The 25,719-nt window shown below is 46.8% G+C and overlaps 1 protein-coding gene across 8 annotated transcripts in view; it reads left to right on the forward strand.

Annotated features, from left to right (window-relative positions):
- The first annotated feature begins 1,862 nt into the window (after positions 1-1,862).
- LOC119454029 (uncharacterized) overlaps positions 1,863-25,719 on the forward strand; it is a 33,964-nt gene continuing 10,107 nt past the window's right edge. The window contains exons 1-2 of one of the 8 annotated variants that reach the window (XM_049667622.1): positions 1,863-2,388; positions 22,986-23,348. In XM_049667622.1, the coding sequence (XP_049523579.1) occupies positions 1,993-2,388; positions 22,986-23,348 (759 nt within the window). In that variant the 5' untranslated portion in view covers positions 1,863-1,992. The other 7 variants (XM_049667626.1, XM_037716044.2, XM_049667624.1 and 4 more) reach the window with 7 other exon arrangements.

The following is a 25,719-nucleotide window of genomic DNA, read 5'->3' on the forward strand; positions in this document are numbered from 1 at the left end:
GGGGTTTCCAGTGTTGCCAATTTGTCAATTTTCACGCTAAATTTAGCTTTTTTGCGCTGCCTAGCGGGTACATTTGTTCTCTTGCGGGCGGCGGGTACGTCTTTTAGGGGTTTTCGTGTAATGTTGGCTTCTTCTTGGGCGGTACAAAAACTGAACTTTTTTTTTTACTGTAATTAGTGCTTTACGTGCCGCAAACCTGTAGCTTATGCATGGTAATACAAATAACATAGCGCAGTAGGACGAGGGACAACTCGAGACAGCTAGGACAAGCGTATACATATGCTCAGGATCCGCATTAATATATTTGTTGAAAGGTAGAGCTTGTTCTGTCTCGACTTGTCCCTTGTCCTTACTGCGCTTTGTTATTTGTATTACGATGAATAACCAACATGCCCAAACTTATTCCCTTCTGAAGCTTATTCATGACCATTTGGAAGTAATTGCGAGAGAATTGAGCGTGTTTTCAGAAAGCTGGATGCGATTAAATGTAAGTACTGTGCTAAACTGCAGATGCTGCTCGAGTACACGGCTACCCGAGCACGTTGCATGTTCGCAAGATCGGCACCTATAGGCCCAGACACTCCAGCGAACAAATATACACACAGAGGACACACGGCCGGTCATTAAGCGTGAAATGCTTTTAGTTCCCGTTGTCGGCGACCTTCAAGTGACTTTGGGCCAAAAGCCAGAGCCGTTATCCGGGCACTCAAAACGAGAACATACCCGAAAGTTGCGAGAACAAAACGAGATCATCTGGGGAACCAGTCTAAACTTAAGAAAATGCGGTCTCTAGCCCCTAACCCTTTGTACAGGACCGTATTACATACGCCAGTTACTGCCCAAATAAGTTACAAAAAATATTGCTTCCGAGTTCTCCCCCCCCCCCCCCCCCTAATGTTTCTTCACAATATTACGCAAGCTGTAACTTCTAGTACGCTGAAGTTTTATTTGTCATTTCCAATAGCGACATTCAAAAGGCAGATACATGGGGACCTAAGGCCGCACATTTGCAGCCGACCACTTCGATGCGACAAGGAAAAGTGGCGACAGACGCTGAGCGCGTTTAGGCCCCATTCACACTTGCGACTAGACGACGTCCCGCGACCGATTGTGACTGGCGACCATAAAGTTACTCAAGACGAATGATGTTCACACTGACAAATGCGAGCGACGAGTCGCTAAACCTAAATGTCTCGCGATATGCCGTTCACGTCTGCTTGCATGTCATCACCGCGTAAAATAAGCGTCAGCGTATACGGACGTCATGTTACTTCGCATCTGATTGGTTCAGCTGTTCTGCGACTGCGTTCGCGCGACAGAGAAATCGAGCAGCGAGCGACTGGCCCGAAACGGTCGCCTTTCGAGAAAAGCGACCAGACGCAGTATGGTAGCCATTTCATGCTTACATCTACTCTCGATTACGAGAGAGCCAGCATTTTTTAAGTGCGAAGCACTTTAGGGGCCCGGGCTGTCGGCGTGTGATGTCATCTCATGTCGTCGTGGTTACGCGCAAAAACAAGTTCTCAAAACAGGGAACAAGTGCACAATATATCAAAACCAGTTCAAAATAAACTAACGTGATTCAGAATTTAAAAGATATGAATAATTAAGCATTAAGCGCATTAATTAGCAGAAACCCGTGAAAATCGTGTAATGTGATCTCATGTCGTCGTGGTCACGCGCAAAAACAAGTCAAAACAAGTGCAGAATTGATCAAACCGGTTCAAAATAAACTAACATTATTCAGAATAATTTAAAAGATAGGAAGAATTAAGCATTAAGCGCATCAATTAGCCGAAACTCGTGAAAAGCGTTTACCAAACGCCAGTCTGGTACCAGCGTAGCGCAAGAGAGGGCGCCGCCACCCCACAAGCGCTCGATTCCTCCTCACTCCAGCGCTACTCCAGCACCCGATCAGCGCGCGCCGTGTGGCACGAGAGAAGGAACAGGGCTTTATAAGCAGTTGGCGCGCTCCGGAACTTCCTGTGCGCCATGGACGCCGAGCTGCAGGCGCGCATCGAGCGACAACGCGCTCTCGCCCGCGAAAGACAGCGCCGGCGCAGGGCAAATCCAGAAGTTAAGGCCCACCGCGCAGCAGTAGCTCGACAGCAAAGACACGTGAATCCAGAAGTCAAAGCCCGGGAAGCAGCAGCCGCTCGCCAGCGCAGGCAGGCGAATCCACAAGTCAGGGTCCGGGAAGCAGCAGCCGCTCGACAGCGCAGGCAAGCTAACCCTGGCCTCGTGAAAGCGCAGACCGCAGCCGCTCGCCAACGCAGGCAACTCAATCCTCAGATAAAGGCCCAGCGCGCAGCAGCTGCACGCCAGCAAAGACAAGCAAACCCAAGCCTCGTCAAAGCTCAGACTGCTGCCGCTCGCCAGCGCAGGCATGTTTACCCTCAGATGCACAATACTAGTATAAAAAATACACAAGAACTAAATGATACCACAGTCGCCGACGGATTTTTCGGACTCCCAAGAATTCGGACTTGCTGGATATTCTGGACTTCAAAAGTGCACCATCAGGGCTCCCATAGAGCTAATTCATTTTCGCGACCGATTTTTCGGACGAATTCAAACCTCAAAGTTCGATTTTCCGGACTAATAATTGCTCGTTCCGAGCGACGCTACGGTGGCTAGATGGGTAGGTGTGCCGACCGCCGCTTCTGGAGCGTAGTTCACCGCTTCTCCGCATCATGACGCAAAATTGGCGCTGCGGACAGTAGAAAGGTTCAGCGGCGCGCGTCGTCTGCTACAGGGGGCTGGCGGACTGGCGGCGAGCAAAAAAAATAAAGCCCGTATTGGAATAGTTGTATGTCATCTGTTCGTGTCAGTTTCAAAGGTGAAGAGCTCCGCATCTCTCGTACTGTTTGTAAGTTCCTAAGCGATGTGGAATGTTCCAGGTAGGAAAGATGACCGGCGAGATTAGCGGCGGCGTTGCTCCACCAAAGAAGACCACCAAGGAGACCCACTGCTTCGCTCCAAACTGCAAGTCGGGCTCTAAATTTGTGAGAAAGACAGCGGAATTGTTCCGCTGTCTGACAGCGGAAATGTTCGCCCCGGGCTGCTCAGTAGCTTGCTCAGTATCGGCGAAGTTTATGAGCAAGCCGTACACCGAAAAGCGTACGTCGATGAGCTCCTCGACATTGGAAATTTGCAAGCCGCACATGAGGTGCTCAGCGCCTGCGACATCGAGCAGCGCTGCGCTGCTACAGGGAAAAGAAAAGTGACTCGATGCTTATATTCTATATAGCAGGCTATGTAGCAAGAAAGTTCCTGCAAAGAACCAAGTGCTGCGATTGCTCAGGGACATTACTGAATTCAACAGAATGAGTAGGTCAGGGCTGTTGCTCCCTTCTGAAGCACTAAAAAACTGGTAGCATCGCTCGAAAACGCCTTCAAGCTGTGCTTCAGTTTAAATATGAGTTACGAAGGAACAGTATCGCCGACTTTGCATCCTTTCTGCAGCTGAATCCTCCAAATATCGGCTGTGAGCGGCACAAGAAAGAGCTAACAAAAGATGTTGTGAAATTCTATTCAATTATGCTCCTTTACTTTCTTGTCAAGGACAAGAACATGGGGCGCGAAAGCAACAGGGAGAAGAGGAATCACCTGAAGCGGAGGCGTGTGCTGTGAATAATGTTATGATGTGGTGGACCAACGTTGAGACGTTGCTGGCGCGCTAGGCTATTTATGTTGGTGCATCTGCTGACTAAAGTTATGAGAGCGTTTCTTGTATTTTAAATATATTCTTGAATGTAGCCCAAGACGTATTGCTTTATTTTATTGGAACCAAACAGTGAACCATGTGCACTTACCAACACAATTCGTCTCGTAACAACTTAAATACCGTAACTGAGGCAGCAATAAACATAATAGCTAGATTTCTCGAAATTGAAACATAAGAAATTACTAAATTTCACGTAAACACGTTTCCATATACCGTATAAAACCACTGCAGTATTGTGTTATGCATGGAAAGAAATGCATCTACGTATTTAATGCAATGGGCTGGAGCGCCGCATTTGTACCAATAAATGTGACCAATCGCCAAGCTAGAAATTTACTTCAGCATTTCGTTTTTTCTGACTAGACGACAACAACAAGTTCCTCATTCTGGCTTGGCCTACACTGCTCAGAACGGTATTATAACGCGCACTTCAAAGATACAATCAGAGGCAAGCGATACTATCAGACACGCAGACGCTACCCGTCACAAGCCGCCATGTTGGATGTTTCACTGGCTTGCCCAGGCTTGGCTTCCAGTGACCCGCACTATAGCCTCCAAGATTGGGAAGCGCTCGTCATTTTTTCGGTCTCGGAGGCCATGCCCGCTCTTCCTTTGGTGACCGGACATTCCAGGGGACAGCACCTTTCTCTTTTCGGTCAGCACTATCGTCATAACCACTTTGCAAGATCCGTGTTTTTTTTTGTTTTTTTTTATACTAGCTTCGGTTGCTATTTTGCATGTGGCGTGTGCGCCTCAGAGATGTCGCATCTTCGTGTGTTTGTGCGGTGACGCTCTTGTCGGTCCTATTCGGAGACGTTGTCAGTCTCGCGCTGACCCAAGCAAATCTGATCGCCTCCAAGCATAGTATGAGGCAGGGCATTATTAGAGCTTTTTTGTAGCGTTAGCTACACTGGCCTAGCCAAGCCCGTTTCACGCGGCACATCAAGAGCCGTGCTGCGCATGTGCAAGGATCAGTGATGTCACACGGCTTGCGGACCGGAGCCACCGGAGCGCGCGCGACTCACCGCCGCCGGTCTGCGCATTCCAGAGGAGTGACGTCGTAGCCTTGGTATACGCACTGGCGCCGGCGCGCGCTCGCTGTGCAGACGCCGTCTGACACTGCGCTGGAGCCGCTGCGCTTCTGACTGGCGTTTGCCAGTGTGGTATAGCCATGGAGAAGGAGAGCGCAAATGCTGCTCAGCGGCGCAGAAGAGCGGAGAAGCTTGACTCATCGGATCCCGAAGTAGTTGCCTGGCAATTAGCGGTTGAGCGTAGGAGGAATGAACAGAAGAAGGCTAAACGTGCTGCGGAGACACTGGAGCAAAGGGACGAACGTCGAGCAAAGCGGCGTCGCCAGGAGGCTGAGCGACGTGCCCGTGTATCATTGGAGCAGCAGTAAGCATGACAATCAAGCTAATCCTTGACAATCTAGACAACCAGGAAAGCTAAGAATAATCAGCTGAACCTTTGCTAACGCTACGTATATCCTGGCATAGCCGAGCTAAGCCACTGCAACTTTTTTTTTTAATGTCACTCTAAACCTAATAAATTTCATTTTTTTTTTTTTTTTTTAGCGTGAACGACTTTTCCGGACTGTCCGATTTTTCGGGCTATTTTTCGGTACCCGCGAAGTCCGGAAAATCGGTCGGCGACTGCAGAATAGAAATAGGCATAACCATAACAAAAGATTAATGCGATAATACAAGAAATCATCATAAACTCATCATAATAGCACAGTAAAATCAGAGGAATAGCACAAGACTAACATAAGGGAAACAGCAGCGCATCACTGCTTTGCACTTCGATCCCCAGGTTTCACGTTAGTCGAGGTGCATTAAGGCTGGATTTGAACTACACAAGCGCAGGATCTTTTTTTGTTTTTTCTGTAATTTTAATCACTATAGCTGGTTATGAAAATCAACCAATGATTGTAGTTCACTTGCGCATCTCTATTTTTACACGCATGCCTATACATTCCCCGTGTCTGAAATCGCCGAGATTATGTGAGCGCCGGAGAGGAGGAAGGCGCCTGGAAGTGGAGAAGAGAATCGCGCGCCGGGGGAAGTACGGAGGAGCACGCTAGAGTTTATATATACAGTAACTCTATAACCGATAAGAATTGATAAGGGTCGGATCATGTTTGATGAGGTTGACAACGACCGATGAGGGTTGTTAAGGGTTTGTACTGGTCGGATTGCAAGCTTCATAAGATTGATAATGGCACCGCGCTGTGTGGAGATTGGAGCAAGTGGCGCAATGCTTACGCATACTTATTACGCAGAAACTCCCACAGGAGTTTTTTTCTTGACGGAGCGTTCTAGAAGTTTTGAGTTTATTATTGCTCCCTTTTTGGACATCTGATTAACCTTTTTTTTTATTATGCACTACACATGTTTATGGTTGCTCAGTGTTCGTGTCATCCATATATATATATATATATATATATATATATATATATATATATATATATATATGCTGCCATATCACGAAGTGATGTTGTAGGAAATGTTGATAAATGCATTTTCTTTATATACTACTGCGCCCATTGCGCATGGTATATGTATATATGCACACTCTAGACCATGGTCTTAGACGACAAACACATGATTTGAAAGGAAGTTTAATCACAAAAAAAAAAACTATACACGTCACGAGAATATATTTGAGGCATGAATTATACAACGCGACGTCTTCAATTTTGCTGTCGTCTGCTAGCGAGCGCGAGTTCGCTACGCGGACGCTGGCGGACGCCCAGTTTTTCTCGCTGAACGTCTATGCAGTACATTTTTTCCCCATGTTTTAGTTGCTTTGGTACGCCCATGGCTCTTGACAGCCGGTACCAAATGTAGTTTTAGCCAGGCGAACTGCTGTTTTTACCACTGTCTTCTAAAAGTATACTCGTATCTCTGCAACATGAAGCTACGTAAGAACATTTTATTATTCATGTCGTGTCATTTTGCGCGCGCTTGTTGTTAGTGGATTGTTGATCAGGGACAATGATCGGGGGAAACAATATGAGAGTGAAATAAACCAGGTGTATTAACTGCGTGGCGCGAAGAATAACCTATGTATATCTATGTAATTAAAGCAAAGGGCACACACACACACACACACACACACACACACACACACACACACACGTGTGTGTGTGTGTGTGTGTGTGTGTAAGGGAAACAAATATTCTAAATGCACTAATTGAAACACACTTTATTTTTATTAGTGAATACTTCACATAAAACTCGCATTCGGAGAAATAATATGCATAGCAGGCAAAGCCATCTTTATATATATATATATATATATATATATATATATATATATATATATATATATACAGGGTGTCCCAGCTAAAAGTAGCCAACGAGTGTGATAGGAGAATCAAACCAACTCAGTGGTGTTAGGATCGCGTGTCCTATAGTCTAAGGCATTTTTTTTTTCGTTTTGCAAAGTCAATTATTTGTTATAACCTATAATTGCCTAACTTTTTAAATATTGGCTTCACCAAGATCAGACTTTGCAAACTTAGATCACATGCTCTGGCGGTGCCCCGCCTTACGGAGTGACGAAGACGTTACGTCGTCCAAGTGGGAGGCTGCTCTACGTACGCAGTGCGGTTTTTGAAGCACAACTATGGGTAGTCCAACGGGCCCGCGACGTGGCGGAGAGGCTAGCTAGGCCTTTCTGTCCCGACGTGGGAGCGGCCCGCCACGTGCTAGTGCACGTTCCGAAGGACCTCAGTAAAGTTTTTCCATTTCCATTTCATTAACCAAGAAAGTGCCAATACTAAAGTTCTAGATCACATTTCTAGATCAAAATGGCCGACTGAAGTGTTTGCAACTAAGTACCATTAATGCTCCTCTTGTAATTGCCTTTAAAGAAAGCCCGCGAAATACAAAGACAACCACGTGATAGCGCCACTATTTCAGCGCTCCTCAGACGATCGATCAAGAAACGAAATCCGCAGATCTGTACAGCGGTTCCGGGACGGGCTTGGCGTTTCAGCTGGTCGCAAGGTACGCGCCAGCAACTCTCGCTATTAAGATATGATCGCGAACGAAAAGAAGAACATGACAATTGCATTTCGCTTCCCGATTAAACAGTTATGCGGTTAACATTTACTCAAGCCCGAGCTTCTTTTTTTTTTTTCTACCTTGCCTTGTGCGTTCGGGCTTCATTCCACAAGTGGAGTGATCAATGATATGTTTATGCCGCGTCACGCCGAAGCGCGACACACCTTCATCACCGCCGCTTGCTCTGTGCGCCCGACCGCGACAGGGCACAACTTGCAGGGCACACGAGTGAGTCTCGAAAAAAAAGGCATGCAAACAATGGCCTTTACTGATGGGTCGTCTGGGGGCGCTGAAATAGTGGCGCGATCACGTGGTTCTTTTTGTATTTCGCGGGCTTTCTTTAAAGGCAATTACAAGAAGCTCCATCAACGGTACCTAGTTGAAAACACTTCAGTCGGCCATTTTTAAATGTCATCTACAACTTTCGTATTGACACTTTCTTGGTGAACCCAATATTTAAAAATTAGGCAATTAGTTTATTCTAATTAATTGACTGCAAAACGAAAAAAAATACGTCAGACTAGGACACGGGATCCTCAACACCAATGAGTTGGTTTGAGCCTCCTAGCACGCTCCGTCGTTTTTAAAACATTGGCTACTTTTAGCTGGGACACCCTGTATATATGGAAGTGTTATTGATATATACTGTGCGACGCCGAATAGTCGTTTCCGTTCGAATGTAACGCATAACAGTACTATTGCAGTCTCAAAGGATGAGTGACCGATGGAAAGTGCGGACTGTTATTCCGAATGATTGTGCTGCCGGAGAGTCGTGGCTGTTGCGCAGAGCCGCAGTTCCTGAGAGAATTAACGCACGGGTGTTAATAAGTCCTACTTAACAAGTTCATAGCTGTCATTCAATACAAATGCCCCGTTTTGGGGCAACCCGTAAATCTGCTAACTTGATTTAGACAAGGAAAACGTTTTTTGCCAGTCTCACCATGTTTGCAACCCATTAAAACTAGGTGCCCCATCTGGTACCACACTTATCTTCTTCAACGAACGCAACAGATCTGCACATATCTCTACGTGTATGTGAGACATGCCGTTCCTTAAATTGTTTCGTTATGGTCGTTATGATAGTGCACCGGATAACTGAAAGCAGCCGTTTATAATATACAAGTTGCTGAGTTGAGCGGTCCTACATTTGGGAACGGCATTACATTTACGTATGAAATATAGGATAAGCGTAACATGTTTTTCTCGGAAATCAGACTCGAGAATAATTTATTTTGCTTACACCCTGTTGCGAATGTCGAGGTCCGAGCGGCCACGAAGATTCCATGGATGGTGCCGTGCCAGGTGCCGAGAGGAGGAGATATCCAGGGAGATTAGAAAACTGTTTTATATACAAATGTACATATGGTATTTTACAAGAAGGGCTCCATGATATTGGAGCCGTCTACGTGCTAACATCTTTGCATGTAGTAGCGTTTACATCTCCGAGCGTTCCACATGGTCGAGCGTCTCTGCATGGTCAAGCGTCAAGCGTCTCCACAACACTCAAGTCCCCTGTTTTATCCCTTCCGTTTCCCTCTTTCACTCGACGAGGCAATACACTTTAGTTCTTTTAGCCATTGACAGTCTTTGATCAGGTGGCTATATCCCGCACGTGATGTGTCGTCGTTTCCCGCCGGGCTCCGCCTCCAATCTTGCTAGGTCGCCCCCGAACACAGGCAGCGGTTGACACCTTGGGAAGCGAACGTTGATGTCGTTCCCCCGGGATTGCCAGACACTGGCCCCTTTCAAGATTCGCCTCTTCATAGCGGTCAGTTCGCGGAACCAGGGAGGGCGAGGGCTGCCTCGATGGCGCGTCGCAGTCGGCGCTGGGCCTCGTCGTGGTTCGGGCGGCGCTGGTAATTCACGGAACCGCACCAAAGGGGAGACGCTTTGTCCCGAAGGACCGGCAGACACAACAACCCCTAGAAAAAAGCCGAATAACGCAACCACCTGCTTTTTTTCTTCTTTTTTTAAAATTTAAACAAATTCTTTGGTTTTACGCGTGGCAAAACCACGATATGATTATGAGGCACCCGGTTTAGTTTTCACCACCTGGGGTTCTCTAACGTGCACCTAAATACAAGTACACGAGTCTTTTTCCATTTCGTTCCCATCTAATTCCGCGAAACCCGCGAGCTCCAGTTCAGCAGCGCAACGCCGTATCCACTATATAGCATTAATTAGGTCCCACAGGCTTTCTCTCTTATCTTTTTTCAAGTATTTCTTTTCTTTTTTGAAGTATCCACTGGAAAAAAAATTCCACGTACGGCTTACGGCCAAAGATTAGCATATAGAATGACTAACAAAAACCATTTGCGGCGCTCGAGGCCCTACCGCAATAAATGACCCCGTACCAATTACTCCGCATTCTGTTACGCGAGGAAGGCGGAAACTTGAATGGAATGTTGCGCTGCAGTTTACTCTTTTTTTATCTATAACAATGCTTCCCTTAAATCTGAGTATGGATGGGGCAGATATGCTTTACTTGTTTGACGCGGCAAGCCGGAAGGTTACATTTGTTTCTTCGTCTGCGTTTCGCACAGCGGCGCACCGACAAGGGGGGGGGGGGGGGGGGGGGGTTCCGGTGTTGTATACCCCCCCCCCCCCCAGCCAACCCGCCTCACCAGTCCAACGTATACCTTCAGCGCTTTGTTCACGTTGTCATTACAATTCAGGAGGTGTGACTTGAGGTCGAATTTTCCTGATTAACAAAAACACTCTATCACTGTGTTGTATTTATATTCATTCATTCCTAAATTACTTTGAGTAAAACAAGTAGTAGTAGTAGCAAACTTTATTTTATGTTTTAAGACGAAGTCCCAGAGGGTGGAGCCCTCAGTCCAGGACCCCATTTGCTGCTGCTATCCGGCTGGCCCGGTCGATCAGGCATCGCTGGTCGTCGAAGGCTGTGCTGGAAAGAGCGGCTTCCCACTGGGATGGGGAGGGGTTGGGTATTCTAGGTAAGCCGGGTGGTTTGGAGCATTCCCACGTAGAATGGTAGAGGTTTGGGTGACCACCACAGAAAGTACATTTGTCGGGGTACTGGCAAGGGTAAAAAGTGTGGCGGCGAGCAAGGCTGAGGAACGTATTAGTTTGGAGCTGGCGCCAAGCGGCTGCATCTGCACGGTTTAGCTTCAGTAAAACAATGAAGAAATAAACATAGTCATCATCCTTGGTGTCATTATATTATTATAATTATTAGGCTTTTTATTTGCTGTTGGACTCATCTGGCTAAAGCAAGGAAATTGCATATTATGCAAAGTGCTTGCGCCCCCCCCCCCTCCCCCACCACAAAAATTCAACCCCCCCCCCCCCTACCCCTGACAGAGATCCTGGGTGCGCTACTGGTTTCGCAAGACCTACTGATGGAAAACTATATGCGCAACAATTAATACTCACGAGAGATACATGTTGCTTGAAGAACGAGAAAAACATTTGTTCTCCAAAGGGAACCGTACAATAACACAGTAGAACTGAAAGCCGACACTGCGGCCGCAATGCACGCGCAATCACCGAGCGGCAATAAAAAAAATAAAGAAGGAAAAGAAAGGAGTTTATTCTTAAGGCATAAATACATATCATATGCAATTATGAACACCATTTGAGCGGTATAGAACGAGTGAACCTGCCGAGCAGTATCGCCAGCAGTTTCCAACGGCGCGACCTTGATGCGGCCCAATCCACTTCGATCGCAGCGCCGCCACAGTATTTGTCCACGTCGAGTGTCTCACTGCAAAGCATGCGCTGCCCCAGCCGCTCGTGCCACTCAACCGTATTCTAGTACACTCTAATATTAACAAGACGCGAGTTTTCGATATATATAGGTTTATTTCCGCCGGAGGGTTTGTGTGGTCGGACCAGGAATGTTTCGCGTGGGCATATACAGCTTCGCTGTAAGAAAAATAAAAAATAAAAACGCGAGCTGCCGGAGTAGGAAAAATGAACACGATCCCGGCAAAGCTCGGACAGGTGCGCGGAACTTCGCCCGATACAAACGAACTGTCCGGCAGGCATTCAGGCACCGGGCTGGCTGGGCGAGCGGATAATCGACCAATATTGAAGGACCCTGGCAATACGTTTCTGCACTTATTAATATTGATAATTTATGCCGTTTATTTCATTATAGACGAAAATAAATTCATACTATTCTGTCAATGGCCGTTTTTTTTTTCATCTGTGTTTTACGTAGTGGATATAAAACATATTTTACAGCCAAGCTGTATATGCCCACGCGATACGTTCGCGGTCCGACCGCAGAAACCCTCCGGCGGAAGGTGTGGCGCGCCATTGGCTTCGCCGATAGTGACGTCGTTTCTCCCTCGCAGCAAAGGTGTGGCGCGCCATTGGCTACGCCGATAGTGACGTCGTTCGTCTCTCGCAGCAGAGCACGCGCGCGCGGCAGTCTCTCTCCGACTTGGCTATGGGGCGGCCAGGGCGACCACGGCTCGTTCGTTCTCCCGAGGAGCAGCTGGCCTACGAACAACATCGCCGAGAGCAGGAGCGGGAGAGATCTCGTCGGCGTCGCGCCAACGCCTCGGCCGAAGATCGGGCCCGCGATGCGGAGCGCAAGCGGCAATATCGGGCCGATCCGGCAGCTCGCGCGGCCGAGCTAGTTCGCGAAGCGGAGCTGAGGCGGCGACGTTACGACGCCCGCCCCGCGGCCCGGCCAGATCGCCGGCGGGGACTTCGGGCCGAGGATCCCGCGGTTCGGGCCCGCGAGGCAGAGCAGAGCAGCACAAGGTAGTGGCGTAGCTATATACATTAATGAACCGTCGGCATTAACCCAGTGATAAACACCGGGGCCGCACATTACAGCTTCGCTGGTTTACCATATGTACGGGGGTGCATGGTAGGTTAATTTTTTGGTGATTTATTGTGATTGAGATGGCTCCCTAATCCACTGCTGAAGTGGGCATCGCACACGCCCTACGATTTGATTTGAGAATATAAACGAACCTAAGGGACGATTTACAAAGATATGGAAGTTGGCGGCCCTAAAACGCTACCCTTCTAAACAAAACTCGCCAACAGACCAATTCGAGCGTTTCGAAAAACGTACGTCTCGGAGAGATCGTATTTATAGATTACGATATGTTTCGGCAGGCTGTTCAAACCTGATGGGCAATTTCGCCGGTCGGTATACTGTTCTAACACTGCTTTAGCGAAGCCCTCAAAAAAAAAAAAAAAAAAAAGGAACAAAGTAGAAATAGCGAAATTTGCTCTTAGTGAATGCGCCATTTTGACGAGATACCTTCTTCAACGTGTACCAGTACAGCAGACGAAAGCGCACATGGTCGGCTTTTGCTTTACACCTGGCTGAACCTACGCGTGTATTAGAAAACCACGTGAGGACAGCATGGCGAGTGGGGAACTTTGCACGTAATTTGTGAATAATTCAAACTCCGTAAACAGGCCCTCCTTCCCCTTGTTGCTCAATCACTTTCCTCCTGTCTACTATATACCATACCCCCTGCTGGCCGATGAAGGTCGACAGACTAGCGCGCTTTTCTTTTTTGTCATGTTCCTTCATGCTACCGGGGTCCTTCAACACTTTTCTATTGAAGGACCCTGTTGCTACTTCGATTTCTAAATAGACACTAATCGACTGGTGCTGCAAAGGCGACCTGCGCTACGATTCATGGTGACAAGTAATTTGTCATACTATTGTTCAGTTGTTCAGCAACAAAACGACAATTGACGTGTCAGGCAGCAGCCATCGTAAAAGGTGTGTGCGGGGCGAGAGGCGTTTTTCAACCAAGGCAGGTCGCCTGCCACCAAGAGCTGCAGGTCTGTGCTGCATCGCAAAGAGCATTTCTTCAGTCATGACTAGAGTGTGCTAGGATACGGTTGAGTGGGACGAGCGGCTGGGGTCGGCGCATGCTTTGTAGTGAGGCGCCCGTCGTGGAAAAAAATACTGTGGCGGCGCTGCGATCGAAGTGGATTGGGCCGCATCAAGGTCGATCGCGCCGTTGGAAACTGCTGGCGATACTGCTCGGCAGGGTCATTCGTACTACTTCGCGCGCTGGTATTTGCGCTTCGACCGCTCAAACGGTGTTCATAATTGCCTATGACATGTATTTCTGCCTTAAGAATAAATTCCTCTCTTTCTCTACTTTATTTTTTAATGCCGCTCGGTGATTGCGCGTGCATTGCGGCCGCAGTGTCGGCTTTCATTCTACTATGTTAGTGTACGGTTCCCTTTGGAGAACAAATATTTTTCTCGCTATTCAAGCAGCATGTATCTCTCGTGTGTATTGCTGCGCGTATAGTTTTCCATCAGTAGGTCTTGCGAAACGCAGACGAAGAAACATATGTAACCTTCCTGCTTGCCGCTTCAAACAAGTAAAGCATATCTGCCCCATCCGGCGTCTTGTACTCAGATTTACGGGAAATATTGTTATAGATAAAAAAAAAAGATTAAACTGCGCAGCGCAACATTCCATTCAAGTTTCCGCCTTCCTCGTGTAACAGAATGTGGAGTAATTGGTACGGGGTAATTTATTGCGGTCGGACCTCGACCGCTGAAAACGGTTTTAGTTAGTCATTCTCTATGCTAATATTTGGCATTGTATATGTTAATCTTTGGCCGTAAGCCGTACGTGCAATTTTTTTCCCAGTCGATACTTCAAAAAAGAAAACAAATAAAGCCTGCGCGGTAGCCTAATTAATGGCTATATAGTGGATACGGCGTTGCGCTGCTAAACTGGAGCTCGCGGGTTCAATCCACGTCTCGGAATTCGATGGGAACGAAATGGAAAAAAGACTCGTGTACTTCTATTTAGGTGCACGTTAAAGAACTCCAGCTGGTGAAAACTAAACCGGGTGCCTCATAATCATATCGTGGTTTTGCTACGTAAAACCGATGAGCTTGTTTAAATAAAAAAAAAAAGCAGGTGGCTGCGTTATTCTGCTTTTTTCTAGGGGTGTAAACAAAATAAATTATTCTCGAGTCTGATTTCTGAGAAAAACATGTTACGCTTATCCTGTATTTCATACCTAAATCTAATGCCGTTCCCAAACGTATGATCGTTCAACTCAGCAGGTTGTATATTATAAACGGCTGCGTTCAGTTATCCGGTGCACTATCATAACGACCATAATGAAACAATTAAAGGAACGGCATGTCTCACGTACACTAGAGATATGTGCAGATCTGTTGCGTTCGTTGAAGAAGATAAGTGTGGTACCACATGGGGCAAACAGTTTTAATGCGTTGCAAACATGGTGAGACTGTCAAAAAAAGCTTTTCCTTGCCTGAATCAAGTGAGCAGGTTTACAGGCTGCCCCCAAACAGGGGCGTTTATAATGAATGCCAGCTATAGGAACTTGTTAAGCAGGACTTATTAACACCCGTGCGTTAATTCTCTCAGGAACTGCGCCTCTGCGCAACAGACACGGCTCTCCGGCAGCACAATCATTCGGAATAACCGTCCTCACTTGCATCGGTCACTCACCTTTGAGACTTCAATAGTGCTGTTATGCGTTACATTCGAACCGAAACGACTATTCGGCGTCGTACAGTATATCAATAACACTTGGATATATATATATATATATATATATATATATATATATATATATATATATATATATATATATAGTAACTGGAGTTTTCAATGGGCCAAGTGTATTTAGAAAAATGAGAAGCACAACTTCGCGGTTGTCTTAGGTTTATTTACCCAACAGTTTCGGTAGGTGGACCGACCTTTTTCAAGGGATACACGAAATTCTCGCAACAGTCTTTTAATATCTTCGGGTAGTGAAAGAACACTAAAAAATAGAGAGAAAGGAAAGAGAGAGAGAAAAAAAAGCATGAGGGAGAGAGCCGGTGTCCAGAGAAATTACTTGTTGGCAACGGGGTTCTGCGTGACGCGTTGCTGTCATCATTGGCAGTGGACAGGCCTTTGATACGGTCCCCGTTACACGCGCTTTTACGTGATGCACGGCGCATTCCCGTCAACAGTGTCAGTGGAGATGTCATTGACACGGTCGCACTTACGCGTGCTTTGACAGACATGATTGACGAGCACGCCTGCCATTTTGAGCTGAACATGCAGAAAAATAAGTAGATAAAAATATAAAAGAGAAAAAATACAAGCGAGAGAGCCGACGGCCAGGGAGATTACTTGTTGGTGACGGTGTTCTTGTATATATATATATTATACAGTGTGTCCCAGCTATCACGCAGCACGATTAAAAAGAGAGAGGAACGGCGTTACGCGGAGCAAACGTATTGTTTCCAGTACAGTGGTGTAGCCGCCAGTAATTTTTTTCGTTACTGAGATTTAATTAGCTAATTGTAATTAATTATCTAACTCGAGAAGTAATGTGCTAATTATCAAAGTGTCAATGAGAAAGTTGTAGAGCAACATGAAAAACTCCCCATACAGCTTTCTGTTGCTCAACACGTGCTACATAAAAGTGTTTTTCCGAGCATGAAAGAAGCCCGCGAATACACGCAAAGCGCCTCGAGCGCCCGTCGCACGGTAATTCTGCGTGTATTCGCGGGCTTCTTCCGTGCTCGGAAAAACACATTTATGAAGCACGTGTTGAGCACCATGAAAGCTGTGCAACTTTCTCATTGACACTTTGATAATTAGCACATTACTTCTCGAGTTAGATAATTAATTACAATTAGCTAATTAAATCTCAGTAACGAAAAAAATTACTGGTGGCTACTCCACTGTACTGGAAACAATACGCACTAGGTTGGCTTCGCGTAACGCCGTTCCTCTTTTTTTTAAATCGTGCTGCGTGATAGCTGGGGCACCCTGTATATATATATATATATATATATATATATATATATATATATATATATATATATATATATATATTGACGCGTGTGTTTTAGGCAGACGACAACGACGATGGGGGGCATTAACGGACTCCGTCTAGTGGGTCGGTGGGATTTAGCCGACGACGAAGACGTCACTCTGATCTGTTTTGCTTGAACTGGTTGTCTCGTTGCTCCTGAAGAACGTTTTTGAGTCTTCTCTTGGCGTTGTACCGTGACATATATATATATATATATATATATATATATATATATATACACATAAAGATGATTTTGCCTGCTATAAATATTATTTCTGCGAATGCGAGTGTTATGTGCAGTATATGCCCTAATAAGTGTGTTTGTTACTGCAAACACGTGCGCTTATTCCCTATCGGGAGTTCTCACTTTTTCAATTAGTGCATTTGGAATATTTGTTATTTTTCCCTTACATATAAATGATTGAGGACCTTAACAGAGTGGGGTTGAAGATTAATATGCAGAAGACAAAGATTATGTTAAATAGCCTGACAAGGAAGGGAGCAAGAATTCAGGATCGCCAGTCAGCCTATAGAGTCTATAAAGGAATACGTTTATCTAGGTCAATTACTCACAGGGGATCCTGATCATGAGAAAGAAATTTATAGGAGAATAAAATTGGGCTGGAGTGCATACGGCAGGCATTACCAAATCATGACTGGGAGATTACCACTGTCGTTGACAAGAAAAGTGTACAATCATTGCATTCTGCCGGTACTAACATATGGGGCAGAAACTTGGAGGTTAACAGAGAAGCTCGAGAACAAGTTAAGAACCGCACAAAGAGCGATGGAACGAAACATGTTAGGACTAACGCTGGTAGCGCAAGACAGGGGTAATTGGAGATCGCAGGGAGAGGCCCTCGTCCTGCAGTGAACATAAATATAGGCTGATGATGAGGATTTATATCGTGAATATATATGTCTATGTACTCTTTGATTTAATTACATAGAAATACATTGGTCATTCTTCGCGCCACGCTGGTAATAAACCTGGCTTATTTCACTCTAATATTATTGTTTTCTTCGATCATTGTCCCCGATGAATATCCACCAACAAGAAGCGCGCGTAAAATGACACGATATCAATAATAAAACTTTCTTACGTAGCTTCATGTTGCAGAGAAACCAGTTACTTTTAGAAGATAGACTGTGGTAAGAACAGCAGTTCACCTGGCTAAAACTACATTTGGTACCGGTCGTCAAGAGTCATGGGCGCACCAAAGCAACTAAAACGTAAAAAAAAAATAAAAGTACTGCGCAGACGTTCTGCGAGAAAAACTGGGCGTCCGCGTAGCGAACGCGCGCTCGCTAGCAGACGACGCGCTTGACAACGACAGCAAAATTGAAGACATCGCGTTGTATAATCCATGCCTCAAATATATATGTTTGGCAAAATGGTGTAAAGATAAATTTGCAGTTGAAATAAAGCACTATTTTAAGAGCTACTATGCGCAAACGGCCTTGGCGCCCGCAGCGAAAGTGCGTTGAATATGCCGCGGAGCGCGTCTCCGTCCCAATTCAGTTCGCGCGCAGCGCCCTCGCACAATTTTTCCACACGCGGCGCCTCAGCGGGAGAGCGCCGTTCGGCCCACTTGCTGGTTCTTTATGCTATGCTTTATGTTAGTAGTAGCCGTAGTATGGCCGTAGTATTCTATGGCCGTAGTAGTCGCCGACCTCCACCGACGCTAGCTGACATTCGGCGACGAGTATGGTGAGGACGAAAAAGCAGCTCTCTCCGGAAGAAGAGGCGGCGCGGCAGGAAAGACGACGGGAAACTGTTCGAGTATGGGCCCAACGACGACGTGCCGACCCAGAGTACCGAGCAAGGGAAGCCGAGGCTACGCGACGGCGAAGATCCGAAAACCCCCAGTGTCGAGTGAGGGAGGCGCCGTCGCGGCAACGGTACGAAGAGACCCATCGGGAACAGAGGCGTTTGGCTGCCCAGCAACGAAGAAAATCCGACCCTGGCTTGCGAGTCTTGGAAAATTTTCGCCGCCGAGAGAGGCAAGTTGAAGCCACCAGCTCCGCCGGCGATTTTTAACGTGACTCCGTGCTGCGCATGCGCGAGGAGCAGTGACGTCACATGGCGCACATACGGCGCACAACAGGCGCGCCGGAGCAACACCAGTGTTGGCCGGAACCGCCGCGCGCGCCTCACCGGTCTGCGCATTCCAGAGGAGTGACGTCATAGCCGCGGAGACGCACTGGCGCCGGCGCGTGCCCAGCTGTGCGCCTCCGTTGCGTAGTAGCCAAGTCTGACGCTGCGCCGGAGCCGCTTGATAGTGCCTCTCATTTTGTGCATGTGCAGAGGTATCAATGAGGGTATACAAATAGCGGTGCGTTTGCCAGTGTGGTATTTATTCTATGGTGTGGTATAGCCATGGCGAAGGAGAGCGAAATTGCTGCTCAGCGGCGCAGAAGACGGGAGAAGCTTAACTCATCGGATCCCGAAGTAGTTGCCTGGCAATTAGCGGTTGAGCGTAGAAAGAACGAACACAAGAAGGCTAAACGCGCTGCGGAGACACCGGAGCAAAGGGAGGAACGTCTAGCAAAGCGGCGTCGCCGGGAGGCTGAGCAGTAAGCATATGATAATCAAGCTAATCCTAGACAACCAGGAAAGCTAAGAATAACCAGCTGAACCTTAGCTCACGTTACGTATATCCTGACATAGCCGAGCAAAGCCACTGCTAATTTTTTCTTGGGTGTCGACCGTGGTCTCGACCACGGTGTAAGAAGAACCGTGGTCTCGACTAGCGGTTTTCTTTTTGAATTTCTAGTTGGCAACACTGCTTAGAACCCACTGCGCCTGCGCTACACTTCCTCCATGCTGCGCTACTTCGCTTCAATGAGCCGATGAAATTGGCCGATGCCGCTGTGCCCGCTGGTAGAGAATGCGCTCTGCAAGTTGATTCTTTATTCTATGCCGTTCTGCGCGAGCCACGCGTAGCCATGTTCACGCTTTCTTTCTCAGAGCGACGCAACCGGTGGAATTGTTTCGTCTGCCGCAGCTGATCACGATCTGCCCCAGCAGATGACTCGGGAGTGCGCGCCGCGGAAGCCAGACGCAAATCAAGGCTGTAACTGTACATGCGTACATGTCCCTCAAATTCTTTGCCTCAATATATCGCGAATTCAAACAACCTAAGGAGCTGCGCTCAAATTTGGCATTAGGGAGTGTCGTATTGTAATCTATATCAGTGACCTTCCCGATAAACCTAGCTCTTCCATAATGTTGCTTGCCGATGACTCCTATACCGTAGTATAACCGATAAAATTTATAACTACCTTCTTCAAACCGATCTTGACTATATCTAACTGGTGTAGTACGTGGCTAATGACCCTTAACCCAACCAAGTGTAAAAGCATGACAATCTTTCTTCCAACTCTTCTGAACTTTTTGACTTGAGTGTGAATGGAACCAAACTCGAATAAGTTGGTAATTAATATACCTTGGCATACATATAACCAACGATTTGTCCTGACACTCTCATAACTTGCATCACTTTTTGTTACCTACGCCGAAATTTTTGGCATCCACCCACACCCCTTAAATTAATGCTTTGTCAAACATTAATCTGTCCAAAGCTTGAATATGCTTCAGTGATATGGCACCCGACTCAAACTACGCTAATTAATGTTTTAGAATCCGTTCAGAACCGGTCAGTTCGTTTATTCTTAATACCTATGATCACGCTGTAGCGTCACATCGATGAAGTTGACTCTTTGACTCCTGCACTTGATAGTGAGAAGAATTTCCCATCACTTTTTTCTAAGTTTTTTGCATAATCAAGCACTGCGTCAGGAGTTCATCACGCAACCTACTCACTCTTCATCTTGTGTTGACCAGCCAAACAAAGTAGCCGTTCCTTTCTGCCAAACAAATCTGTTTTTACAATTTTTTTGCCAGAGACAAGTAGAGAGTGGAATCGCCTTCCTCCCTCCATTGTTCACAGAATACAGGACTGCTTTCAAGTCTGCAATCACTGACCACTTTTTGAAGTAGCTGCAATTGTGGTTTTAGTGCGAAAGCACTACTAGCCTCCGTCGGTTTTCCGTTGACCAGAACATTTTACGGAAAACCATTCCACGAATTGAACTGAAAAGTGGCTATCTCCATTGGAATTACACATGCAAGCCACACCCCAGTGTTCGTCTCAATAGTAAAGAACAAAGGGGTCAAAACCACATGATACATGGTAAGGTGCATTCGAACAGTGCGAAGCACGTAGGGTTCGCCGCTTGCATTTCCCAGTAAAGATTATGGTTGCATAGCTGCACATGCCGCGAAGCAGCAACTGTAGCATACGAAGCAGGGAGTGACGTCACTACACTTTCAAAAAGAAGAACCCGCCTAGCAGCTGATTTCATTTGTGTTGTGATAGTGATATGGGAAGGCCACGCATAGTTAGGACTCCCGAAGAGCAGCGTGAATATGATGAGCGGCGGCGGGAACAGCAACGTCAACTTGCACAACTGCGCCGTGCTCGGAATCGGCAGGACCCAGTGGTTCGTGCCCTAGAGGCTCAGCGTAAGCGCCTAGCACGGCAAGGCAATGCAGAACTTCGTGAAGCGGTGAACGCAGCCAGAAGACTCAAGTACCACATCTGTCAGATCAGGTGATACCACAGCTTCGCTGGCCAACCACCTTCACAGAGTGGATTGGAGCCCAATCTTTTTTTTCCCTTTTATTTCATATAAGGTTTGCGTTGACAAATGTTTCATACCCACCACCTCTGTAACAACCCAGAGGCCTTGAGGGTATACTAATAAATAAATTTAAATTGGTACATGGCCACAGGATGATGTAATCATGAGCTTATTGCAGACAGTAAGAAGTGGAAAGAAACATTTAATGACATTAAAGTTGCATATGAACTTGCATAGTACATACCTGCCAACCCTCCTCAATGTTTTGTAGCGAGAGCTACATTGGCCGTATTCTCGCCATTTCGCTGTGGCTGGTAGCCACACCGCGAGCTTAGCCGTTGCCTAGCAACCGCCGCAGCTGGCAGCACCGCTCACCACGCCATCTGGCATGACATCAGAGGAGGAGCCGGCGTTGCATCGTATATATAGAAGGGGCGGCTCGGCGGGATTCGTCGGCAGATATGGAAAGTGAGTCAGAGAGACTGAAAGAAGCCAGGCTTCGTCGTCGGAACGAAACCAAGAAGAGGCAGCGAGCCGAGGAGACGGAGGAAGAACGAGCCGCACGCCTCGAGAAGCGTCGTAAGTACGAAGCGGCCAGGCGAGTGCATTCAGATGAGGATGGCTCGTCGTCTAGTTCGGCATCTCGTGCCAGGGCTGCGGATCAACGACGGAATGAAACCAAGAGGAGGCAACGAGCTGCAGGGACAGAAGAAGAACGTGCTCGGCGTATCGAACAGAGACGGCAGAGTGATGCAGCTCGGAGAGCGGCACGCCTAGCCACCAATACAACGCAGTTGGAGAGGTAACAACCAAACCAGAACACTCAGACGTATGAAGCTAAACGATAAAGATGTAACCGTAGAGAGAACCAAGCTAAACAATAAGATTAACCGTACCTCTCGCTACCCACACCCAGGCATAACTGAGTTAAGCCACAGCCAATTTGTGTAATGTTTATAAATTTGGGCTTGTTTTACGAAAGTTGCGCCAAGCGTTGCGAAAAATAAATGCTGTTAGTGGAAAATTTTTGCTCATTGGTCTCGGATCCTTCTGTCGGGAGTGTCTTTTGGTGATGATGAAAGAGCACAAGCACAGATATATATCTATATATATATATATATATATATATAATGAACGAGAAGAAACTGAGGGGCCTGTTTTTTATTAGTCGTATCATAAGATGCCAACAAACAATGACACCAATTACAGCAAGGCAAATCTGCTGTCCTTGGTGTCATTGTTTGCTGGCTTCTTATATTTATTCATAAAAGGTGTTTGCAGTGGGTAAGCATTAAAAAATGTGTGTGCTATTCCCCTTCCCTCTTCGTGTCGTGTCCAAAAAAAGTTTTACGAATTTTAATGTTTACAGGTTGGCAGGTATGATAGTATGCTGTAAACTGGTGGCACCCGCTACTGTCCCATTGTCAGGGGAATTCATCAATCATCATTTGTGGAGCCTGAGAGGGTTTGTGACGATGGGTAGCAGAGCAGTGTTGCAGTGCTTGATGTGCTGTGGCATAAGCGAGCGTCCTCGCAGAGATGGGTCCGAAACATTTGTTAACTGAGCAAGTGAAAGTGTGGTGTCATTGCTTGCCCTCGGGCACTTGTCGCAGTTGGTAACCGCTTATGTCTAGTATAGCATGATATGCACCCAGCGGGTGAAGTGACTTGCATGCAGTGTTTTGAAGAATTTTGCTATAGCGCACATCTTTTGGAACAGGAAGGCAGATCCTGCTGTGCCGAGAACTGCACAGTGTGTCGTGCCAGTCTGCCACTCGCGGTCGGCACCCAGCTCCATCCTGTACCCCTTGCCTGCTGAACCGACCCAGCGCCAGGCTTGGATTGACTTTGTGCGCGGGTGCCCCTGTGGTGGTGGCAGTGACTGGAACCCGCCGACCAATGAGATCAGCTTTGTGTGCTCGCTGCACTTCGCAGTTCGCTGCTTCTGGTTCCAGCGACGACGTGGCTGCACTGTGGGCTATAGCAAGCGTCTAAGAAGTGGCGCAGTGCCAACGCTGTACCCAGTTGAAGAGGAGTGCAGTTCAGCGGCCAATGCAAATTCCCCTGACGACACTGCAGAACGTCTGGTGAGTTGCTGATATTTCGTGGCTGCATTCGGCGGTAATCGCCTCACACGTTTCTAGGACCATTGGAACTGCGTGATGTACAAATGGAGAGACACCAAAGGCATAAGGCTTGTCTTCCTTCCTGTTTTATTTATTCATTTTTTTTGGCAATACTTGGAATTGCCCATGGGTCGGGAAAGAAGGAGGTGATTAACTTCCTAGCAGGGGACCTGCTGGGCTTTATAGTAGCAGTGCTCATCTCACGAAATAGTTTTATGTTCTGCAGTAATTAAAAAAGAGTAGCTAGTAGGGCATGTGTGAATATTCGCAATTTTGAATACGAATGGAATTGTCTCTCTGTTTGATTCATATTCGATTCGAGAATTCAATATTTTAAGCTTTCAAATATTGTTTCTTTCAAATGTATAAGGTATGAAAACACTTGATGAAAGGAAGACAGACAGATGGATGTGAGGACTGTTCCGAATGATTCTGCAGCAGGAGAGCCGCTGTTGTAGTCCAGGATCGCCAATTCCTGATTGAACACATGGGGCACGTGACTCCTGCTCAATCATTAAGTTACTGCAATCTGATTGAGTTAATACAATCTTTTGTGCAAGTGATCGTACATTACTACGCAGTCCTTCTCTCCAGCACGCACATCGAGCAAGTCTTCAGTGTTGCTGCAGGTGTCTTCACAAAAAATAAAAACAAGGGAACATTATCGAACAAAATTTGGACTAGCAATTTTTGTAAAGATAAACAATGTGTGAAGGGTTGCAGAGCCAGGCCACCTTGTTCTTTTTTACCGTATTTGTGCACTGTTAATAAAAGCATGGAGGAAAGTAACATTAAAGTAATTAATTACTTTTTAGTAATTGCTCGATTACTTTAGTGGGGCAGTAATTGGTAACCGTAATCGGTTCCACTTTAATAGAAATAAATGTGATCGGTTACTTTTTTTTTTCTTTAATGTGTAGAAGTACCAGTGCTATTGAACTTCAGAACATGACAATGTTTTGCATGTGCACCAGTTTTTTCATAGCCTGCGAAATGGCGGTGTCATGCCACAGTCTTGGAACCTACGCTTTTCGTGTAGTGTGGTGTTACCACCTAACAAAGTATTGGAGTAGGTCTGAAGAGTAATACGCAGAAGACTGAGGTAATGCTGAATAGTCTGGCCCTTAAGGGAATGAGAATGATTGGCAGTAAACCCAAAAATCTGTGCAAGATTATATTTACCTGATATAGCAAAGCAGATGCACAGTGTAGCCAACAAAGGTCTGCTCTTTATTTCAGAAGGCGTGCGCTTATATAGCTTTCGCCGAGACGCTGGCGGAGCCTCCGAGACACTTGAGGCCGTTGATGCTGGACTCTCTCTCTTCCCCCCCGGCCTCATTTTTTTTTCTTTTTGGTTATAACCTCAACAATCTGGCTGCCGACGCTCGCTTGTGCTTCTCTGAAGAGGGAAGGGCCTGGGTGATTCTGCGTTGTCCATGCCTGGTTGGCCGGGGTTGGGGGATTGGGATGGGGGTAGCTTCAGGTGTTTGGCAAGTAGGGCCTTTCTCTTGTGGCGTTGCTGGCTCGTGCTGTCTTCAACAGATGGAGCCGATGCAGGCGGGTAAGGTTGCGTTAGAGAGTGTCTGCCGAATTATGGGGAATGGCACAGGATGGGGAGTCACCGGCTGCTCAGGAACAGGAAACGTTGTTGCCTCTACTAGATGATCTGTGTGAACGAACTGCTCTTGGTTTTGTTTGTTCACAACATAAGTCACTGCACTGATTTGTCTGACGATGATACCAATAATCCATGCCAGTTCACCTGGTCTAGTTCCCTTCACCTGCACCTTGTCACCTTCTTTGAACATGCGCATGTGGGCAGCAGGCCGCTGGGCGTGCCATCGCTCGTCTTTCTCGTGGCGGTTTTGAAGCTCGGGGTGCAGCATGGTTAGCCGTGTCCTTGGACTCTATGATAGGAACGATTCGGTCGTGGTTTTTCCAGTTTCTGCGCATGGGGTGTTCCTGTAGTAAAAAAGAAACTGGTCGAAACGATGTTGAACAGATTTGGAAACTCCCGCTCGTTCTTCATCCTTCAACTGTGTTTCTAGGTTCCTCTTCACGGTTCGAACAAGGCGTTCAGCAGCTCCATTAGACGCCAGATAAGGTGGCGTCGTCGTGTGGTGGATTCCGTTTGATGTGAGGCGAACTGCAGGCTGTTGTCAGTGACAACCTCTTCCAGCAGGCCAAAAGCTGCGAAAATAGTTAGTAGTTTTTCCACCGTTTTTGCTGCAGTTGTGACAGACATGCAGATTACCTCTACGCATCTCGAGTAAGTGTCCACAAGAACAAGCAACCAATGAGGTTTGCAGTACGTGAAGTCGAGATGAATTCT

The sequence above is a fragment of the Dermacentor silvarum genome, chromosome 5 (assembly GCF_013339745.2).
Source record: "Dermacentor silvarum isolate Dsil-2018 chromosome 5, BIME_Dsil_1.4, whole genome shotgun sequence".
Lineage (NCBI taxonomy): Eukaryota > Metazoa > Arthropoda > Arachnida > Ixodida > Ixodidae > Dermacentor > Dermacentor silvarum.